Source organism: Littorina saxatilis, linkage group LG15 (genome assembly GCF_037325665.1).
Source record: "Littorina saxatilis isolate snail1 linkage group LG15, US_GU_Lsax_2.0, whole genome shotgun sequence".
Taxonomy (NCBI): domain Eukaryota; kingdom Metazoa; phylum Mollusca; class Gastropoda; order Littorinimorpha; family Littorinidae; genus Littorina; species Littorina saxatilis.
In genome coordinates, this window is record NC_090259.1 from 47,665,864 (window position 1) to 47,683,002 (window position 17,139).

Genomic DNA, 17,139 nt, shown 5'->3' on the forward strand with positions numbered 1-17,139 from the left:
TGAACAGAGGGACAGATATCATTACAGAGTGGATTGGGAAATGTTTTGCAACTTCCCAAAAATTGCTCACAGCCGCCAGAGGTCAGTGGAGACAGCTTATGAAGCGCTCGTCGTTGAAGTGACCCTACGGCATCCTGGTGGGTTCCAGAATCAATGAGTGACTTGGTCGGTGAGCAAGCAGATAACAACTTAATCCTGGAAAAGTGGCTGTAATACCCAGAATTACTTAAAGTTATCGTGTGCTCTTTTTTTAAGAAGATCTAGTCAAGTGAGGAATGTATACATCAGACGAAAGGCCTTGTAAGGTGTCACAGCGCCAAGCGATTCGGCATATGAAATCCCTTTTGACACCATATACACAGTGTTGTGTCAGTTAGTGACGCCCCGAGGAGGTGTATTAGGCGTCATGTCAAGAGGCTAAACCTGATGTACCATGTCTCACATACAAAAGACCTCTATCTCATAACGTAAAGGTCATGGCGACGAACCAGGGATACTGGTTAGTATGCACTTTACCTCGCCGATGACCACACAGGATGATGTGTAGTTTACCACTCCAGATGACCAGGCGGGATGACCACGCTGCCGGTTTACCACACAAGATGACATGGTCATGCAGTGAGTTTCCAGTTTGAGGGCAGCCACCATCGATCCTTTTTTCAATTGCCGAAATGGTAGCGGATGACTATGCCTGATGACCAATAAATGACCACGCCCGATGATTACGCAGGATGTCATGTAGATTACCAGTACGGGTGACCGGTGAGAATTGCCAGTGCGGATGACCAGTGTGGATGACCTGTGCAGATGACCATGAAGGATGACCAGTGCAGATGACCAGTGCGGATTATCGGTGCGGATGTCCAGTGCAGATGATCATGAAAAATGACCAGTGCGGATGACGAGTGCGGATGATTAGTGCGGATGACCAGTGCAGATTATCATGAACGATGACTAGTGCAGATGACCAGTGCAGATGATGAAGGATGACCTGTGCGAATGACCATTGCAGATTATCATGAAGGATGACCTGTGCGGATGACCAGTGCAGATGATCATGAAGGATGAATAGTGCGGATGACCGATGCGGATGATCACAAAAGGATGACCAGTGCGGATGACCGCAAAGGATGACCAGTGTGGATGACCGATCCAGATGACCAGTGCGGGTGACGAGTGAAGGTGACTGTTGCACATGCCCAGTGCGGATGACTACGATGGATGACCAGTGCGGATTTGTGCAATTTCCAAGGAGTAGACATCGACATAAGATAGCACACGCACATTGACCGACTGCGCAACCACAGCATGCTGTTGCACATGGTAAATTTCTCCACAGCCACACTTCAAAATTAGCATGACTTCAGTTGGTGTAGGTTCTACTCCAGGCGGTTTTCTGCCCATCCTACAACCACCCGAAGTCAACTGGATCAAGATTTGGAAGATCCCCGTAGAATTGCAATAGCCCTTTTCAGATGGACGTTCAGCAATGGGCTGATGTGGGCGGTAGTTTTTGATTTATGTGGACTGGTGCTTGGAGGTTCTAGCTAGCCAGGTTTCATATCTCTCACGTGATATGTTATTTGAGATTTTGCACCTGTAGCACTCGCTTACAAACTGCGACATTTGCTGAAAGACTTAACCGATTTTCACGCATGGATCCCGGCTTCTGCAGAGAAATCAAGCACTCCTACGAACACACTGGTTAATGAACAGCTGTCACCAGATGGCATACGCTTCCATCTAAAATAGCTCTATCGTTGGTAAACAATCAAATCGGAGAAAACTAGTCTCTCACGATGTTCTTTGATCATCGCCCGCCATTTTGTAAGATCAATTTACAAGTTTTATCTTCGACAGTAAAACCTGTGCTTTGGAACACCATACGCACTAATCGCAAGTCCACGAATAACACAGGTTTCACATCTTCTCAGCCTGGATGTAATTCCATACACACTCATGTGCAAATTGTTTCCATTTAGCAGTATGAAACACGTCAAATGCCTTTGTTTTTTGTCTTGGAAGAGGAGCTCAAGTACGGACACGGACAACACTACAGGCCATACTGTACGTGTCGTCATATTACTCATTACGTTTTCCCGACGTCATGAAGTTATGACGCCATTCTAGCCCTTTTTTCTATGGAATGCCTTTTGTGTCTAAACAAACAAATCAACATTTGCTAATTTTCCTATAATTAATTTTGTCTCAATTTGCCCAAGGATTTAAAGATGTCATCCTGCGGATTTGTAAACTTCAGGAGTTAAACTACCCAAAACCATTAAAACATTTTCCGAGGTATTTTTCAAGGGGTTATTGCCCTGCCGTAAGGACTAGTATTGATGCTTAGACCCACAGAAAATGGTTCCAGAAAGTGTTTTTTTTGCAACACATTTAGATAGCCTGTCTCAACATTCACCAAGAGTTATACCGTTGGGGCAGCCTCTGCATAACTTTTTTTATGACGGTTTGATTACGTCACATATAAAAACCCTTGTTTTCATCAATGACGTTGTAAAATTCCACTCTACAGCGCTTCATTTTAAAGTTCTTAGCCTACCGTCATCTATAATGCACAATTCATTAGGCCGGTGGACGAACAAGGGTCAAGGGTATGAGCAGACTAAAAAACGGTATCCATGTCCCACCCCCGGGTCACCACAGTAACACGTAAAAGACCTTAGTCATTCTGCCATTAGTGCAGTTAGATGATTACACCTTAATATGCGCACATCTCGGTAGCGCCACTCTTGTTGCTGCAAGCTTTCATTGGGAGGAAGCGACCCGAATTTACAAGCATATGGGATCATAAAACAATGAACATGAAATAAACAAGACATTGTTCACGTACGAATAATAAAAGAAATACGCATTCTTTAATACGACTATACCTCGTACACAGCATGCGAGTGTACACTAAGATCACTAGTCTAGTGATCTACCACCTGAGCTACCGAACCGTTATCCACAAACCCACCGTGCGCGCAAAAGCCAGAGACTGACGCCAATTTTCAGAGCAGTGAGAGTCCACTAGACTTGCTTTAAAGGGAGGGTCAGTCTAATGAATCATCATGAACCACTGACTCGGGAGGGACGTAACTTCTCCGCTCCTGTCATTAGGCTCATGATAATTACAATTAAACTTCACCTTCCTACCGTAAGCCTAGTTTATTTGTATAATTATCATTCACCCAATGACTGAGTCGCTACGAAGTCACGTGAGACTTCAGAGCTCAGTCTAGTGGTCACGAAGCAACATTCATTCAAATGAAACATAAGGTAAACCACAACATTTATTCATCAAAAATCGGTCTAACACCATTTGACCAAAGTTTGACTCAGGAACAGTTATCCTGTAGAATTTGGCAAACACTTTTTCATTTGACCAACTGCCTGCTTTTAGGATTGTTTTTAGAGGTGGCGTCAGTCTCTGGCTTTCGAGCGCGCGATACACAGTAAAATACAGATCTTTAGCTACTGCTGATTATCATCCTCTTGCGCATTCCAAGAAAAGTAGTCAATAAGATCCTCTTCATTAAGAAAAAAGACCCAAAACAGAACAGAGGGGAGCTGCACATCAGTGTCCTTATTGATGCTCAGTGCGTCAACTTGGTTCACATTGAGTTCAGACTCGTAAGGGGTCGAAAGTGTTCCTGTCTGCTCATCTTGCGTGTTTTCATTTCTATTCTTTTCTGTGTCACTTTCGGGCAGTGGCACACGGAATGTGTCAGACAGCATCAGCATGCTTAGTGCTGCGTCAACAAGTATGTGTCCTCGAACGGCACGCAGCACAGCTTTCCCTTGACGCATGCTGCTAGCTGCGTTTGGTGCGTACACATTGGACAGCTTTTCATGAAGACCCGTTTCTTCCATCATGTGGCCAATACACGCCAGGAAACTAATTTACAGATGGAATGGTCCAAGGCGAAGGACGACGTGTTTAAGGTCGCTGCCATCTGGCTCACTGGAGATGATGCCAAGAGCTTTCCACCATATGGGTTGTTCAAATGTCAACACAGGTGTCGTGTTGCTGCGCTTTGCATGAGCACAGATGAAATGCAGGGTAGAAAATATGCACGTGGTGTCGCTGGGATTCAAGTCGATCATCGGCATAAATACTATGGAAGACAGTCCTGGATAGCTTCCCTTGTGGATGGCTTGCATTAAACCAGACCAAGAAGGTCTGTAGGGTTGCAACAGCCAACAAGCTTTCCACAGCAGATCCACCTTTGATGTTACATCTCCTACAAATAAGTTTTCAAGATGTTCAAATTTCAGCTTCAGCAGGCCATCACACGCTTGTCTGTTTTAGTACTGGATGTCAACTTTCGCCCTTTTCACTATTTCTTCTGGCTTGACGTCAGTTCTTCTTCTGATCCTGTCTGTTTTCCCGATGGTCGGAGTGACAGTGGCGATCATTCCCATCCCATGAAACGTGTTGCACCAGTCAAGTGTTGCTGTGTTGTGGTCGAGGTTGTCTGCAACATACTGGGTAAAGTGGCCATCAACTTGAAACGCAACGTTGTTTTCTGAAACGGCAGCATTCATTTCATAGGTCAGAACCTCCTTGTACGATGAACAGAATCCCAGAGAATGCAATGTGTCAATGAGAAACTTTGAATCAAAACAGTGATGCATTTGCACAGCTAGTCCGATTTGTAGGGGACACAGCAACAATCGTGGGCGAGATGCCTGCATAATTGCCTGTCCAATCGATGAGACTTTCACGCTGGTTTCCTTTCCACTGAAGATGTTTTCAAGAAGAAGCTTAGTAAGGACTTAGAGGCGATTCCTCGAGCGAATTGTGGTGTTGTAAAGTGTCAAAAAAGGTTATTTTAGCAAATATTGCACAAAATAAACGCCAACAAGCTTTGGTACACATTTGTATTGGCTAAATTCATACATTTGGCACCAGTTTTAGAGCATAATAGTGTTAGGAGCTGTTAGAAGGGGTGTTCATGAGTCAAAATCAGGCATAATCACAAATCATGATTTTAGTGAAAATTGAAGTGCCGTGTTGCTCAACAAAATAATTTTGTAGTTCTAGCATCAGCGTCGGATGGCTATAAGCATCATCTGTAAACTCCTTCATTTTGATAATTAGGTCGTTCACTCTGTTCGTTGTCATTTTGAACCAGATAGGTAGCAACTTTCTCAAACGCTTCAGCTTTCCTCTCGTCTTTTGGTCGACCAAGTTTCACCTGTTTGTTGCCTTGATGCGACTGAGTAAACTGTGGTGGTCTTTTTCTGCTCCGAAAGCAAAGACTACATGGTAGATTGCGTCAGCAGCTGGCAAATCTGATACAAACTCCAGTCTGCTTCGAACCGTGTCTGCCCATTCATCATCGCGCTGATAACAAACTTGAACAATGTGCGTTCAAAGTCAAGTGTCCTAACTGGGTCTTTGGGACCAGAGCGCGAGTCAAGTTTTCTTTACCAAAAAAGGCAACATTTAGCAAAGTCAAAACATTGTTTCTGTGAGCGCAAATTCTGTGCAACAATTTGATAAAGAGTTCTCTTTTTCTTCTTTCTTCTTCAAAACACTCTGAGTGTTACGTGCCATTACGGCGACAAACCTCGTGCACGGCTTCACCTTCTGATAGACATACAGCATCACCACGTTCCAGACTAGCCTTGTTTATGGTATCTCTTCCTCTGTCTGTTGGCACAACAGTCTTCCCTCCAAGGTTTAAGCGGATCACCACATAAAACACACATGGTTTGGTAATTGGAATAAAAACCTGCAGAATACATGTATATTAAACTGAGCATTAGTCATTTTGTGCTATATCATTTTTGACATTTAATCTGGCGGGAATAACACACACACACACACACACACGCACACGCACACGCACAGGAACTCACACGCCAAGTTCTCAGCAATGTTAGAGTATACATGTAGCTAAATTGCCTCATGGTTTGATCATAAGAAGTTAAAATATGATTTCATTGGCTTGCGGCTTTGTCGGCAGGCGAAAGAAAAAATCAGCCAGATAAGTTTTCGTTATTTTTTGTCTGTGCACTTAAAAGACCTTTGGGTCGATATATTTGTGAATGTATTGTTTTGTCAATAACAAACGTTCCAACCAACTACCTTTCTTGTTTTTTGATTCATAAGAAGTTAAATAATGTCTTTTTTACGGTGAATCTATTTGATACACAACACTTTCTCAGCAACTTTAGATCTGTTTCGCGAGCCATACTTGTGACCTAAAAACATTAGCGCCGGCGTGAAGGTGAAGGTCGCCTAAAACAATTCCGTCCTATTTACAGTAAAATACAGATATTTAGCTACTGCTGATCATCATCCTCTTGCGCATTCCAAGAAAAGTAGTCAACAAGATCATCTTCATTAAGATAAAGACAAAAAAAGAAATGCAAGACATATATTCGAGCGAACACTGCAGCGTGTTACAGACTGCCAAAGCATCGTCTGCTGCAGTATCAAACTCGATCGCTTCCAATCGCTTCCGATCGTTTATTTTTTCTATAACAAAGAAAAACCTCGGAAATACTCATTGATTTTGCAAGTTTTGAGTGGCAACTTCTTAATTCAAACTATAAATCGCACAAAAAAAAGACGAAATACTTTACTTACCAAAGATTTGTTGATGCGCCGAGTTCTGCTTCAAATGCTCGCGCAAAACGAAGTTGTAGTTGTCTCCCAAGGTAAACAAAAGTGACCGAACTATGGCTGGCCAGTGAAGGCACATCACAATATACCGTTTTTGAACTTGAAAATTCTCCATTATGCAGAGGCGTGCATAAGTATAACTTGCTAGAATTGTTAGATCTACATTCACTTTACCATTTCCATTTGATATCATTTCTGTAACCATTATTTTTACCCCTTTCCCCCCGTTCCCCAGGTTATCTCTGCTTGAACAATATAGTTCTACGCCGTGTAGTCTAAGTCGGGGCTGGCCGAGACAAATGTTTCTGATGCATTAAGCTTAGTGTGTCCGAGACAGACACCAACCAGAACAAACACGCCTGTGACGTAATGATGACGTTTCTCAACATAAATTCCAGCAGGAGGACGAAATGAAGGGCACAGTTTTTGTGTTGGTAATATTCGGTGTGTTGCACTTCTCACCACGGCCCTGTACGGGTAAGTACGTTCTGCGAGTTGCTTATGCTTTGCTCGGAGAGATTGTTTAGTGAACGGGTGTCGTGTCCCACAGTTTTTCCCGTCATTAAACTCGTATGAGCATAACGCACGAAATGATTCCGCCATGCTTTCGATAAACTGCTGTTTTACCCATAACTGACTAACATTCTTGTAGACTCTTCACTGTGTTTCTTCTGTAAAGAAGAAGACAGTTTGGATCATTTCTTCTGGGACTGCGCTACCGTACAGTCTTTTTGGAGGGATTTTTTAAAGTGGGTGCAGGAAAGATTTTCACACTGTGACTGTGCACAGTTGATTTTATCAAAGGAATTTATTATGTTTGGTTGTAAAGAGGCTGTGAATACAGACAGGGTTTCTGATTTGTTCTTGTTGCTAGCAAAATATTATTTGTATACCGCAAGACTGAAAGACATGCTGCCACACATTGATATTTTTAAGAAAGTTGTACAACAACGATTTAGAATAGAAAGATATAACGCCTTCCTTAGTAGCAATATTCAATAATTTAATGCTGATTGATTAGAACAAGTACAAGGATCATTTTTGATTGATCCTGTTTTGTGTCATCAAAGACATTTATCAAAAAAATGCAAAAAACGTTCGGGGATATCATACCCAGGAACTCTCATGTCAAATTCCATAAAGATCGGTCCAGTAGTTTGGTCTGAATCGCTCTACACGCACGCACGCACGCACGCACACACGCAAGCACACACGCACACACATACACCACGACCCTCGTTTCGATTCCCCCTCGATGTTAAAATATTTAGTCAAAACATGACTAAATATAAAAAAAACACCAGGATATCATCATGATGCCTCTCTACAAAAACCAGGTCTAGAAACTCTTCATCTAAAGTCAGTCAGTATTAACCTCCTCAACACAATCCTCATCTTGTCCCATAGTGATTTCTGCCGCCAAAGAACATGTGGTTCTCAACTCACAAGACCGATGTGTCATTCCCTTGCGAAATTCAGATCTACCCCAACTACGTGCATTGATGAGAGCAATAAAATTTAGATGCGATAATCTGCAAACATCTCTTCAACACAATCTGCATCTTGTCCCATCGTGATTTCTGTCGGCAAAGAACATGTGGTTCTCAACTCACAAGACCGATTTGTCATCTTCCAGTGTGAAATTCAGATCTGCCCCAAGTGGCAAGTACGTGCAATAAAATGTAGAAGCGATAATCTGAAAAAATTTCTTTTCGCGTGAACGCTGCCACGTTGTCATCAGTCCGATGTCTTTTATCCAGAGCAGGGATGAACACACTTTTTCATCAGCAGTTTGTTATGTTTATCCGCAGACTGCTTTCCATTACTTGTCGTCTGTTTTAGATTGACTCGTAGGGTTCTTCAGCCAGGCAAGAAGTGCTTGTTTACTGACACGTTCTCACGCACGACATGTCGTAAATGCAAGTTCTAACGATTGTTTTTTTATTGCACTGATAGAAAATGTCGCTAGTTGTAAACTTCTGCCATTTCCTAATGTTTATTGCATTATTTTGCATACGGATATGGCTAATAAGTGGATAATCGGTTACGACACGAAACGCGTTCTAAATCCGGAAAGGGAGGCTACTCCAGCGTACTTTCAGGTGTGTCCTAATGCCTTAACAATAACAAGGAAACGAATTGACCGATACAAAAACCACACGGAAAAGTGTATTGGGATGAGAGCATGACGTGCCATGTTCCACTGAACACTGTTTGAAGACTTTTGAAAGTGAATAGTGTGTTGCTCCTCCCTTGGCGTTGATAACTGTGGCGCACCTCCGGTACATGGAGAGGACGAGGTGATTAATTTGCTGCTGAGGGACCTGAGCCCACAACTGGGTCACGGCAGCACGCAGTTCTACTGCTGTGCGGGGTCTCCGGGCAAGGGAATTAATCCTTCTTTGCATGATGTCCCAAAAGTGTTCGATTGGGATGAGATCCGGAGATCGAGCAGGATGAGGCAGAAGGTTCACGCTGTTGTGACGCAGGAAGTCCTGGGTAGCACGTGCAGTATGGGGACGGGCATTGTCTTGCTGGAACAGGCAGTTCCGGTGCCTCTGGACAAACACAAATGGAACCACATAGGGACGCAGGACTTGATTGACGTAACTGTCTGAATTGACACCATTCCTACGACCTTGCCCGACGTTCTGAAAGACAACAGGTCCCACTCGCTGGTTGACACCAATGGCGCCCCATTTTATGACGCTGGCACCTCCCCATCGATCATGCTGCAGGATGTTATTGTTCGCAAACCGCTGTCCAGGTCTTCGCCAGATCCGGACACGCCCATCGCCAGGTTCCAGGCAAAAGCGCTTCTCGTCCGAAAAAAGAACCCTCCGCCAGTCCCGATGGCGCCAGTAGGCATGCTGCTGGGTCCAGGCCAGACGATCCAGGCGATGCTGAGCTGTCAAGACAGGACGTCGAGGAGGACGCCGATTTACCAGGTTCTTTCCACCAAGGCGTCGGCGTACAGTTCTGGCACTGACGGGTTGTCTATGCACCCCGAGTGTGTTACAGGCTGTGTTGGTAGCAGTTTCGAATGCTGGTGTTGATGGACAAGATGGCGATCTTGTCGGGCTGTTGTTACCCCGGATCTGCCACGTCCTGGTAAGTCGCAGGTACTGTTAGTGGCATGAAAACGTTGCTGCAGGCGATAAACCGTGGTGAAATTTACTCCAAATGCCCTAGCAACTTGCTGAACTGATTGTCCGGCATCAAGTCTCCCGATCGCCTGTTGGCGCTGATCTGGTGATAGTCTCGGCATCGCGCCTGTGTCGCAGAAATGAATGTTGTAACAGTTTTGTGAGTACGGTACAGCTTGCCTGAACACTCTGAACACGAAAAGCTGCTTTTCCACATTTTGCATGTGCTGAAAGTTGTCCCCATGATGGTTTGGGATCCCCGTGAACAAGACCTCGCGTGTGACCCAGATAACGGCAAACACGGTTCTGACAAGATGAGATACATGCTAGTATCATGATTTTCTTTTTATTTCAAGTCTATAAAGGTTTAATTAACGCATCCTTTATTTGCGTTTCTTTTGCCTCCGAGTTTATATACATATATAAAACAAACAAAAAACATTCTTGTCTTTTTATATTTAGTCAAGTTTTGACTAAATATTTTAACGTAGAGGGGGGAATCGAGACGAGGGTCGTGGTGTATGTGTGTGTGTGTGTGTGTGTGTGTGTGTGTGTGTGTGTGTGTGTGTGTCTGTCTGTCTGTGTGTGTGTGTAGAGCGATTCAGACTAAACTACTGGACCGATCTTTATGAAATTTGACATGAGAGTTCCTGGGTATGAAATCCCCGAACGTTTTTTTCATTTTTTTGATAAATGTCTTTGATGACGTCATATCCGGCTTTTCGTGAAAGTTGAGGCGGCACTGTCACGCCCTCATTTTTCAACCAAATTGGTTGAAATTTTGGTCAAGTACTCTTCGACGAAGCCCGGGGTTCGGTATTGCATTTCAGCTTGGTGGCTTAAAAATTAATTAATGACTTTGGTCATTAAAAATCGGAAAATTGTAAAAAAAAATAAACATTTATAAAACGCTCCAAATTTACGTTTATCTTATTCTCCATCATTTGCTGATTCCAAAAACATATAAATATGTTATATTCGGATTAAAAACAAGCTCTGAAAATTAAATATATAAAAATTATTATCAAAATTAAATTGTCCAAATCAATTTAAAAACACTTTCATCTTATTCCTTGTCGGTTCCTGATTCCAAAAACATATAGATATGATATGTTTGGATTAAAAACACGCTCAGAAAGTTAAAACAAAGAGAGGTACAGAAAAGCGTGCTATGTTGCACCACACTTTGAAGTAATCCCACACTTTGAAGTAAATTACTTCAAAGTGTGGGGATGTGCCCCACACTTTGAAGTAAACCCATTTTTTACTTCAAAGTGTGGGGGGATCTTCCCACACTTTGAAGTAAACTCAGTTTTTACTTCAAAGTGTGGGGGGATCTTCCCACACTTTGAAGTAACTTACTTCAAAGCGTGGGACTTTTGCATCGCCTGTTTGAGCCTGATGATTTTGTCAAAAAAAATGGCAAAGTCTTTTGGATGAGTGAACAGAAAAAGTGAGCGAGCCAAGAAACATAATGATGTTTGTTATCAGGCTTTAAGCAATGTCCCATTGTTGAGTGTGACGAAAACTCGTGATGACGATTTTAAAACATGTTGGGTCACGCATGGTCCAATCTTACATGGTCCAATCTTACATGGTCCAACCTTACATGGTCCGACCTTACATGGTCCAATCTTACATGGTCCAATCTTACATGGTCCAATCTTACATGGTCCAATCTTACATGGTCCAATCTTACATGGTCCAACCTTACATGTTCCAACCTTACATGGTCCAATCTTACATGGTCCAATCTTACATGGTCCAACCTTGCATGGTCCAATATAACATGGTCCAACCTTACATGGTCCAACCTTACATGGTCCAATCTTACATGGTCCAATATAACATGGTCCAACCTTACATGGTCCAACCTTACATGGTCCAATCTTACATGGTCCAATCTTACATGGTCCAACCTTACATGGTCCAACCTTACATGGTCCAATCTTACATGGTCCAACCCTACATGGTCCAATCTTACATGGTCCAATATTACATGGTCCAACCTTACATGGTCCAACCTTACATGATCCAATCTTACATGGTCCAATCTTACATGGTCCAATCTTACATGGTCCAATAATATATATATGGACCATGTAAGATTGGACCATGTAAGGTTGGACCATGTAAGGTTGCACCATGTAAGGTTGGACCATGTAAGGTTGGACCATGTAAGATTGGACCATGCGTGACCCAACATGTTTTAAAATCGTCACCACGAGTTTTCGTCACATTCAACAATGGGACATTGCTTAAAGCCTGATCACAAACATCACTATGTTTTTTGGCTCGCTCACTTTTTCTGTTCACTCATCCAAAAGACTCTGCCATTTTTTTGGATAAAATCATCAGGCTCAAACAGGCGATGCAAAAGTCCCACGCTTTGAAGTAAGTTACTTCAAAGTGTGGGAAGATCCCCCCACAATTTGAAGTAAAAACTGAGTTTACTTCAAAGTGTGGGAAGATCCCCCCACACTTTGAAGTAAAAAATGGGTTTACTTCAAAGTGTGGGGCACATCCCCACACTTTGAAGTAATTTACTTCAAAGTGTGGGATTACTTCAAAGTGTGGTGCAACAGTGCTATCCTTCTTAGCGCAACTACTACCCCGCTCTTCTTGTCAATTTCACTGCCTTTGCCATGAGCGGTGGCCTGACGATGCTACGAGTAAAATGGCATTGCGTTCAGTTTCATTCTGTGAGTTCGACAGCTACTTGACTAAATATTGTATTTTCGCCTTACGCGACTTGTTTGTTTTTGTTTTGTGTACATACACTTTCAGTGGCTTGTTTCATGGCAAATCAAATCGTTCTTCGAAAACCCAACCACAAGACAAAGAAGAAATGGTTGAGCGAATGGTTCCAGTCCTGCAGCAAGCCCAAATGCACAGTCATGCATATATGACAAGAAAAAAAAATCCAGAACATGATTACGCTATGAAAAGCGAAATCGAAAAAGATTTCAGGTTTCTGAATGTAGGTTAGGCATCGATCTCTACGTGACGTTTGACCCGCACTTAATTTGTGACATTCACATTCAACATGTACTTTACAAGCCAAGGAAAAGAGGATGATTGGTATCTTCTTCTTCTTCTGCGTTGGCGGGCTGAAACTCCCACGTACACTCGGTTGTTTTTGCACGAGGGGATTTTCACATGTATGACCGTTTTTACCCCGCCATTTAGGCAGCCATACGCTGCTTTCGGAGGAAGCATGCTGTGTATTTCTGTGTTTCTATAACCAACCGAACTCTGACATGGATTACAGGATCTTTTCCGTGCGCACTTGGTCTTGTGCTTGCATGTACACACGAAGGGAGATAAGTCACCAGCAGATCTGCACATCAGTTGACCTGGGAGATCCGAAAAATCTCCACCTGAACCCACCAGGCGCGGCCGGGATTCGAACCCACGACGTTCCCCTTACCACCAAGCCATTGTCATTGAGCCCGTCGGATAGTTGGTATAAACACGATAACATGCTCATGCCTAAATCATGATGTTCAAATACGTTTTATATGTCAAGAACCAGAATCTCCCGAGAGAAGTTCTCAAGAGAGAATGACAAGCCCCCCCCCCCCCCCTTCATGTAACACGATCTCAAGCACCATGTCAATGAAACACAACACCAAACATGGCTCCCCGCAGCTGCTTCACTGACCAGTGTGCAGTGTTTCAAGGGCAACCTCGGTGGGAGTGCCAGGTCCGTCTTCTTCTAACACTGATTCAGAAGGGGTCTAAGTCGACCAAAATTGAGTGCATTCTCTGTAGGCCTTGTCCCTGTATACAGGGAATACACACCTGGGTGAATTTGGTGGATGTTGAGTATGTCAGGGAAGGGGGTCGGGGTGGTGCACATTTGTATCTGGAATATTCTTAGGGTTGAATAACTAAATGAATTAATATAGGTCACACTGGGATCAAGTTTGTGTCAATCAGTCAGACGTAAACGTTCTCTTGGACATTATTTTTATGAAGCTGGAGCAAAAACAAAACAATAAAAAATTTGTTGGGGGGGGGGGGGGGGGGGGGAGGATCATATGTAGTGGAATGTTGCTTTTAAGTTCTTCAAAACCCTGAAAAAGTCGGGTCTAAAAAAAGCAGGAATCTTTAAAATTTGGGTAAGCTTACAGAGGTTGTGAACCGGAATCTAAAAACAAGTCGCGTAAGGCGAAAATACAATATTTAGTCAAGTAGCTGTCAAACTCACAGAATGAAACTGAACGCAACGCAACGCAGCAAGACCGTATACTCGTAGCATCGTCACTCCACCGCCCCTGGCAAAGGCAGTGCACGTGGAATTGACAAGAAGAGCGGGGTATTCGTTGCGCTGAGAAGGATAGCACGCTTTTCTGTACCTCTCTTCGTTTTAACTTTCTGAGCGTGTTTTTAATCCAAACATATCATATCTATATGTTTTTGGAATCAGGAACCGACAAGGAATAAGATGAAAGTGTTTTTAAATTGATTTGGAAAAACATATTTGATAATAATTTTTATATATTTAATTTTCAGAGCTTGTTTTTAATCCGAATATAACATATGTATATGTTTTTGGAATCAGCAAATGATGGAGAATAAGATAAACGTAAATTTGGATCGTTTTATAAATTTTTATTTTTTTTTACAATTTTCAGATTTTTAATGACCAAAGTCATTAATTAATTTTTAAGCCACCAAGCTGAAATGCAATACCGAACCCCGGGCTTCGTCGAAGAGTACTTGACCAAAATTTCAACCAATTTGGTTGAAAAATGAGGGCGTGACAGTGCCGCCTCAACTTTCACGAAAAGCCGGATATGACGTCATCAAAGACATTTATCAAAAAAAATGAAAAAAACGTTCGGGGATTTCATACCCAGGAACTCTCATGTCAAATTTCATAAAGATCGGTCCAGTAGTTTAGTCTGAATCGCTCTACACACACACACACACACACGCACGCACACACATACGCACATACACCACGACCCTCGTTTCGATTCCCCCTCGATGTTAAAATATTTAGTCAAAACTTGACTAAATATAAAAACAGGGTCTTGCAAAGGTGGAGGGTCTTATCGGGGGTTAAGGTCTTAAAAGGAAAGGATTCTTCTATGGGGTAGGTTGGTCCAGGGAGAGGGGGGGGGGGGGGGGGGCGGTTAGGGGTAAAAAGGAAGGAAGTTTTTCTCGAAGGGGACGAAGTGTTCTATTGGGGGGGTCTTAACCCTTGTCAAGTTTTTGGGTCACAGAGGGTCTTGTTCGATTCATGATAACTGAACATTGACGTTATCTGAGGCGTTTTTGGAGCTAGAGCTTTGCAACTTTGAACACTTGAAGGGTTTGATTATCTACTGACGTGACCGTAGTTTGGTTGACACCCGTCACCGTTTGGCGTCACAGCAGGGTCACGTTTGTTAAAGCTTTACATTGAGGTTTCTCAGTTATTTTGGGAGCAAAAGCCTCCACATTTCACAAAATTGTAAGTGTTGGTAATCAGCAGACATTACACAATTTTGGCTTGTTTGCATTAAAGGCATACTAACGCACTCCCGTGTTTACAAAGTGTAGTTTGCCCACAATCGATGTCAAACGCACCATAAGACCATATACTAGAGACATCCAGATTTGCCTTCGTCAAAAGTTCGTGAGTTCCGATGTTCGCGAGTTTGTTGAAGTGGTGACGTCACATCCCGTCACGGTCACCACTTTCTAATTTCGGTCCAGATCTACGCGAAGTTCTTCGTGCGTTCGTCTGTTTTTCGAAACAGTGATGACGAGTTGTGTTATATATGACGAGTCTTTTTTATCGGAATATTCCAGACATCTAGAATATGCTGGGTACACAAGCAACACTGAATTTTTTTTCGATTTTTCGATTCATTCCTGTATAATCTCCCAACTCTAAAACAAATAGGTCTAGTGGAAACAAGTGTCTTGTGCAAGAGAGATCAAGGGAGATAATTGGCAGGATATGTCGCCCGTCGACTCAAGTTCTGAGTTTTGTGTGGGTATCCGTGTTCATGCACTACGCCTCCAAAATGAACAGTTTACAGATGCACAGTCCACAGAAGCGTCGTAAAGATATTAAACTTTAACACTGCGCACATAAAACATATTTTTAACATTATGAAAAGGACTAAAAGTACTCACGAAGATTGCTGATTGAGGTTCGTCAAACATGCCTTTTTCACCACGCAGATCCCGATCTTCGGCAAGCAGTGGTGAGCGCCAAAAACCAAGCGCATGCGCATTGAGGCACAAAGTTAAAAATAGAGAGGAAATCCCCACCACCGACGAATGTTCGTCTGACGAAGGTTGAATCTGGATGTCCCTAATGACGATACGTCACCATGCGCGGACCATAATACATGCATTACAGCTTGTTCTAGCCTCTGAAAAAGTGAGGATGTCAACAAAGCCGCGGTGTTCTCTCCCTTGCATCAACGTTACATGTGTTGCCAAATCTATAAATAGGACGATCCAGATCAAAATGAAAATTCAAATATCTCAACATTTAAGGGGTCCTAGACCACAATATTTTGCAGGGAACTTAATTTAGTCTGTCTCCAGCTGTTGGTAAAGCAATTAGCGTGTATAGTCATTGAGTACATATGGCTTTAAATTGGAGAGTCCCAGCATGAAAATGTATGCTGGAAAAGATTTTCACCACTGAAAATGTCCACTGAGCTATCAAGGATATAAGTCTTGACTTCATTAAGCTATGATGTCATTGTTTGATTTGGTCACAGTCTTGGCTAGATTTTTAGTGATGATATCATGTTATGATGTCAGAGTGTCAGAAATGAGGCCACTCAAGTGTCTAAGTATACAGATTTTCTCTTGGCTAACCACAACTCACCACCCGCGGGTTAGGGTGGGTCCCATATTGATTGGGACGAAAAAGAATTTACCCGATGCTCCCCAGTATGTCGTAAGAGGCGACTAACGGATTCTGTTTCTCCTTTTACCCTTGTTAAGTGTTTCTTGTATAGAATATAGTCAATGTTTGTATAGATTTTAGTCAAGCAGTATGTAAGAAATGTTAAGTCCTTTGTACTGGAAACTTGCATTCTCCCAGTAAGGTCATATATTATACTACGTTGCAAGCCCCTGGAGCACATTTTTGACTCACATGCGAAGCAAAAGTGAGTCTATGTACTCACCCGAGTCGTCCGTCCGTCCCGGCGTCCGTCCGTCCGTCCGTTCGGAAAACTTTAACGTTGGATATTTCTTAGACACTATTAAGTCTATCAACACCTGATGTGGCCTGATGGTGTATGGTTACAAGATCTGAAAAAACATGTGCGGCAACTTGAATTCACTTCAAGTTCAAGGTCACAGGGGCCGTAATTGTTGTCTTAAAACGACCAT

General features: G+C 42.8%; 1 protein-coding gene across 1 annotated transcript in view; it reads left to right on the top strand.

Moving 5' to 3' along the window:
- Positions 1-7,029: 7,029 nt before the first annotated feature.
- Positions 7,030-17,139, top strand: part of LOC138949516 (enolase-phosphatase E1-like) — a gene marked incomplete at its 3' end in the record, with an annotated part of 167,093 nt that continues 156,983 nt past the window's right edge. Inside the window, 1 exon segment of the mRNA XM_070321344.1 lies at positions 7,030-7,114. Within this exon segment, the coding sequence (XP_070177445.1) occupies positions 7,048-7,114 (67 nt within the window).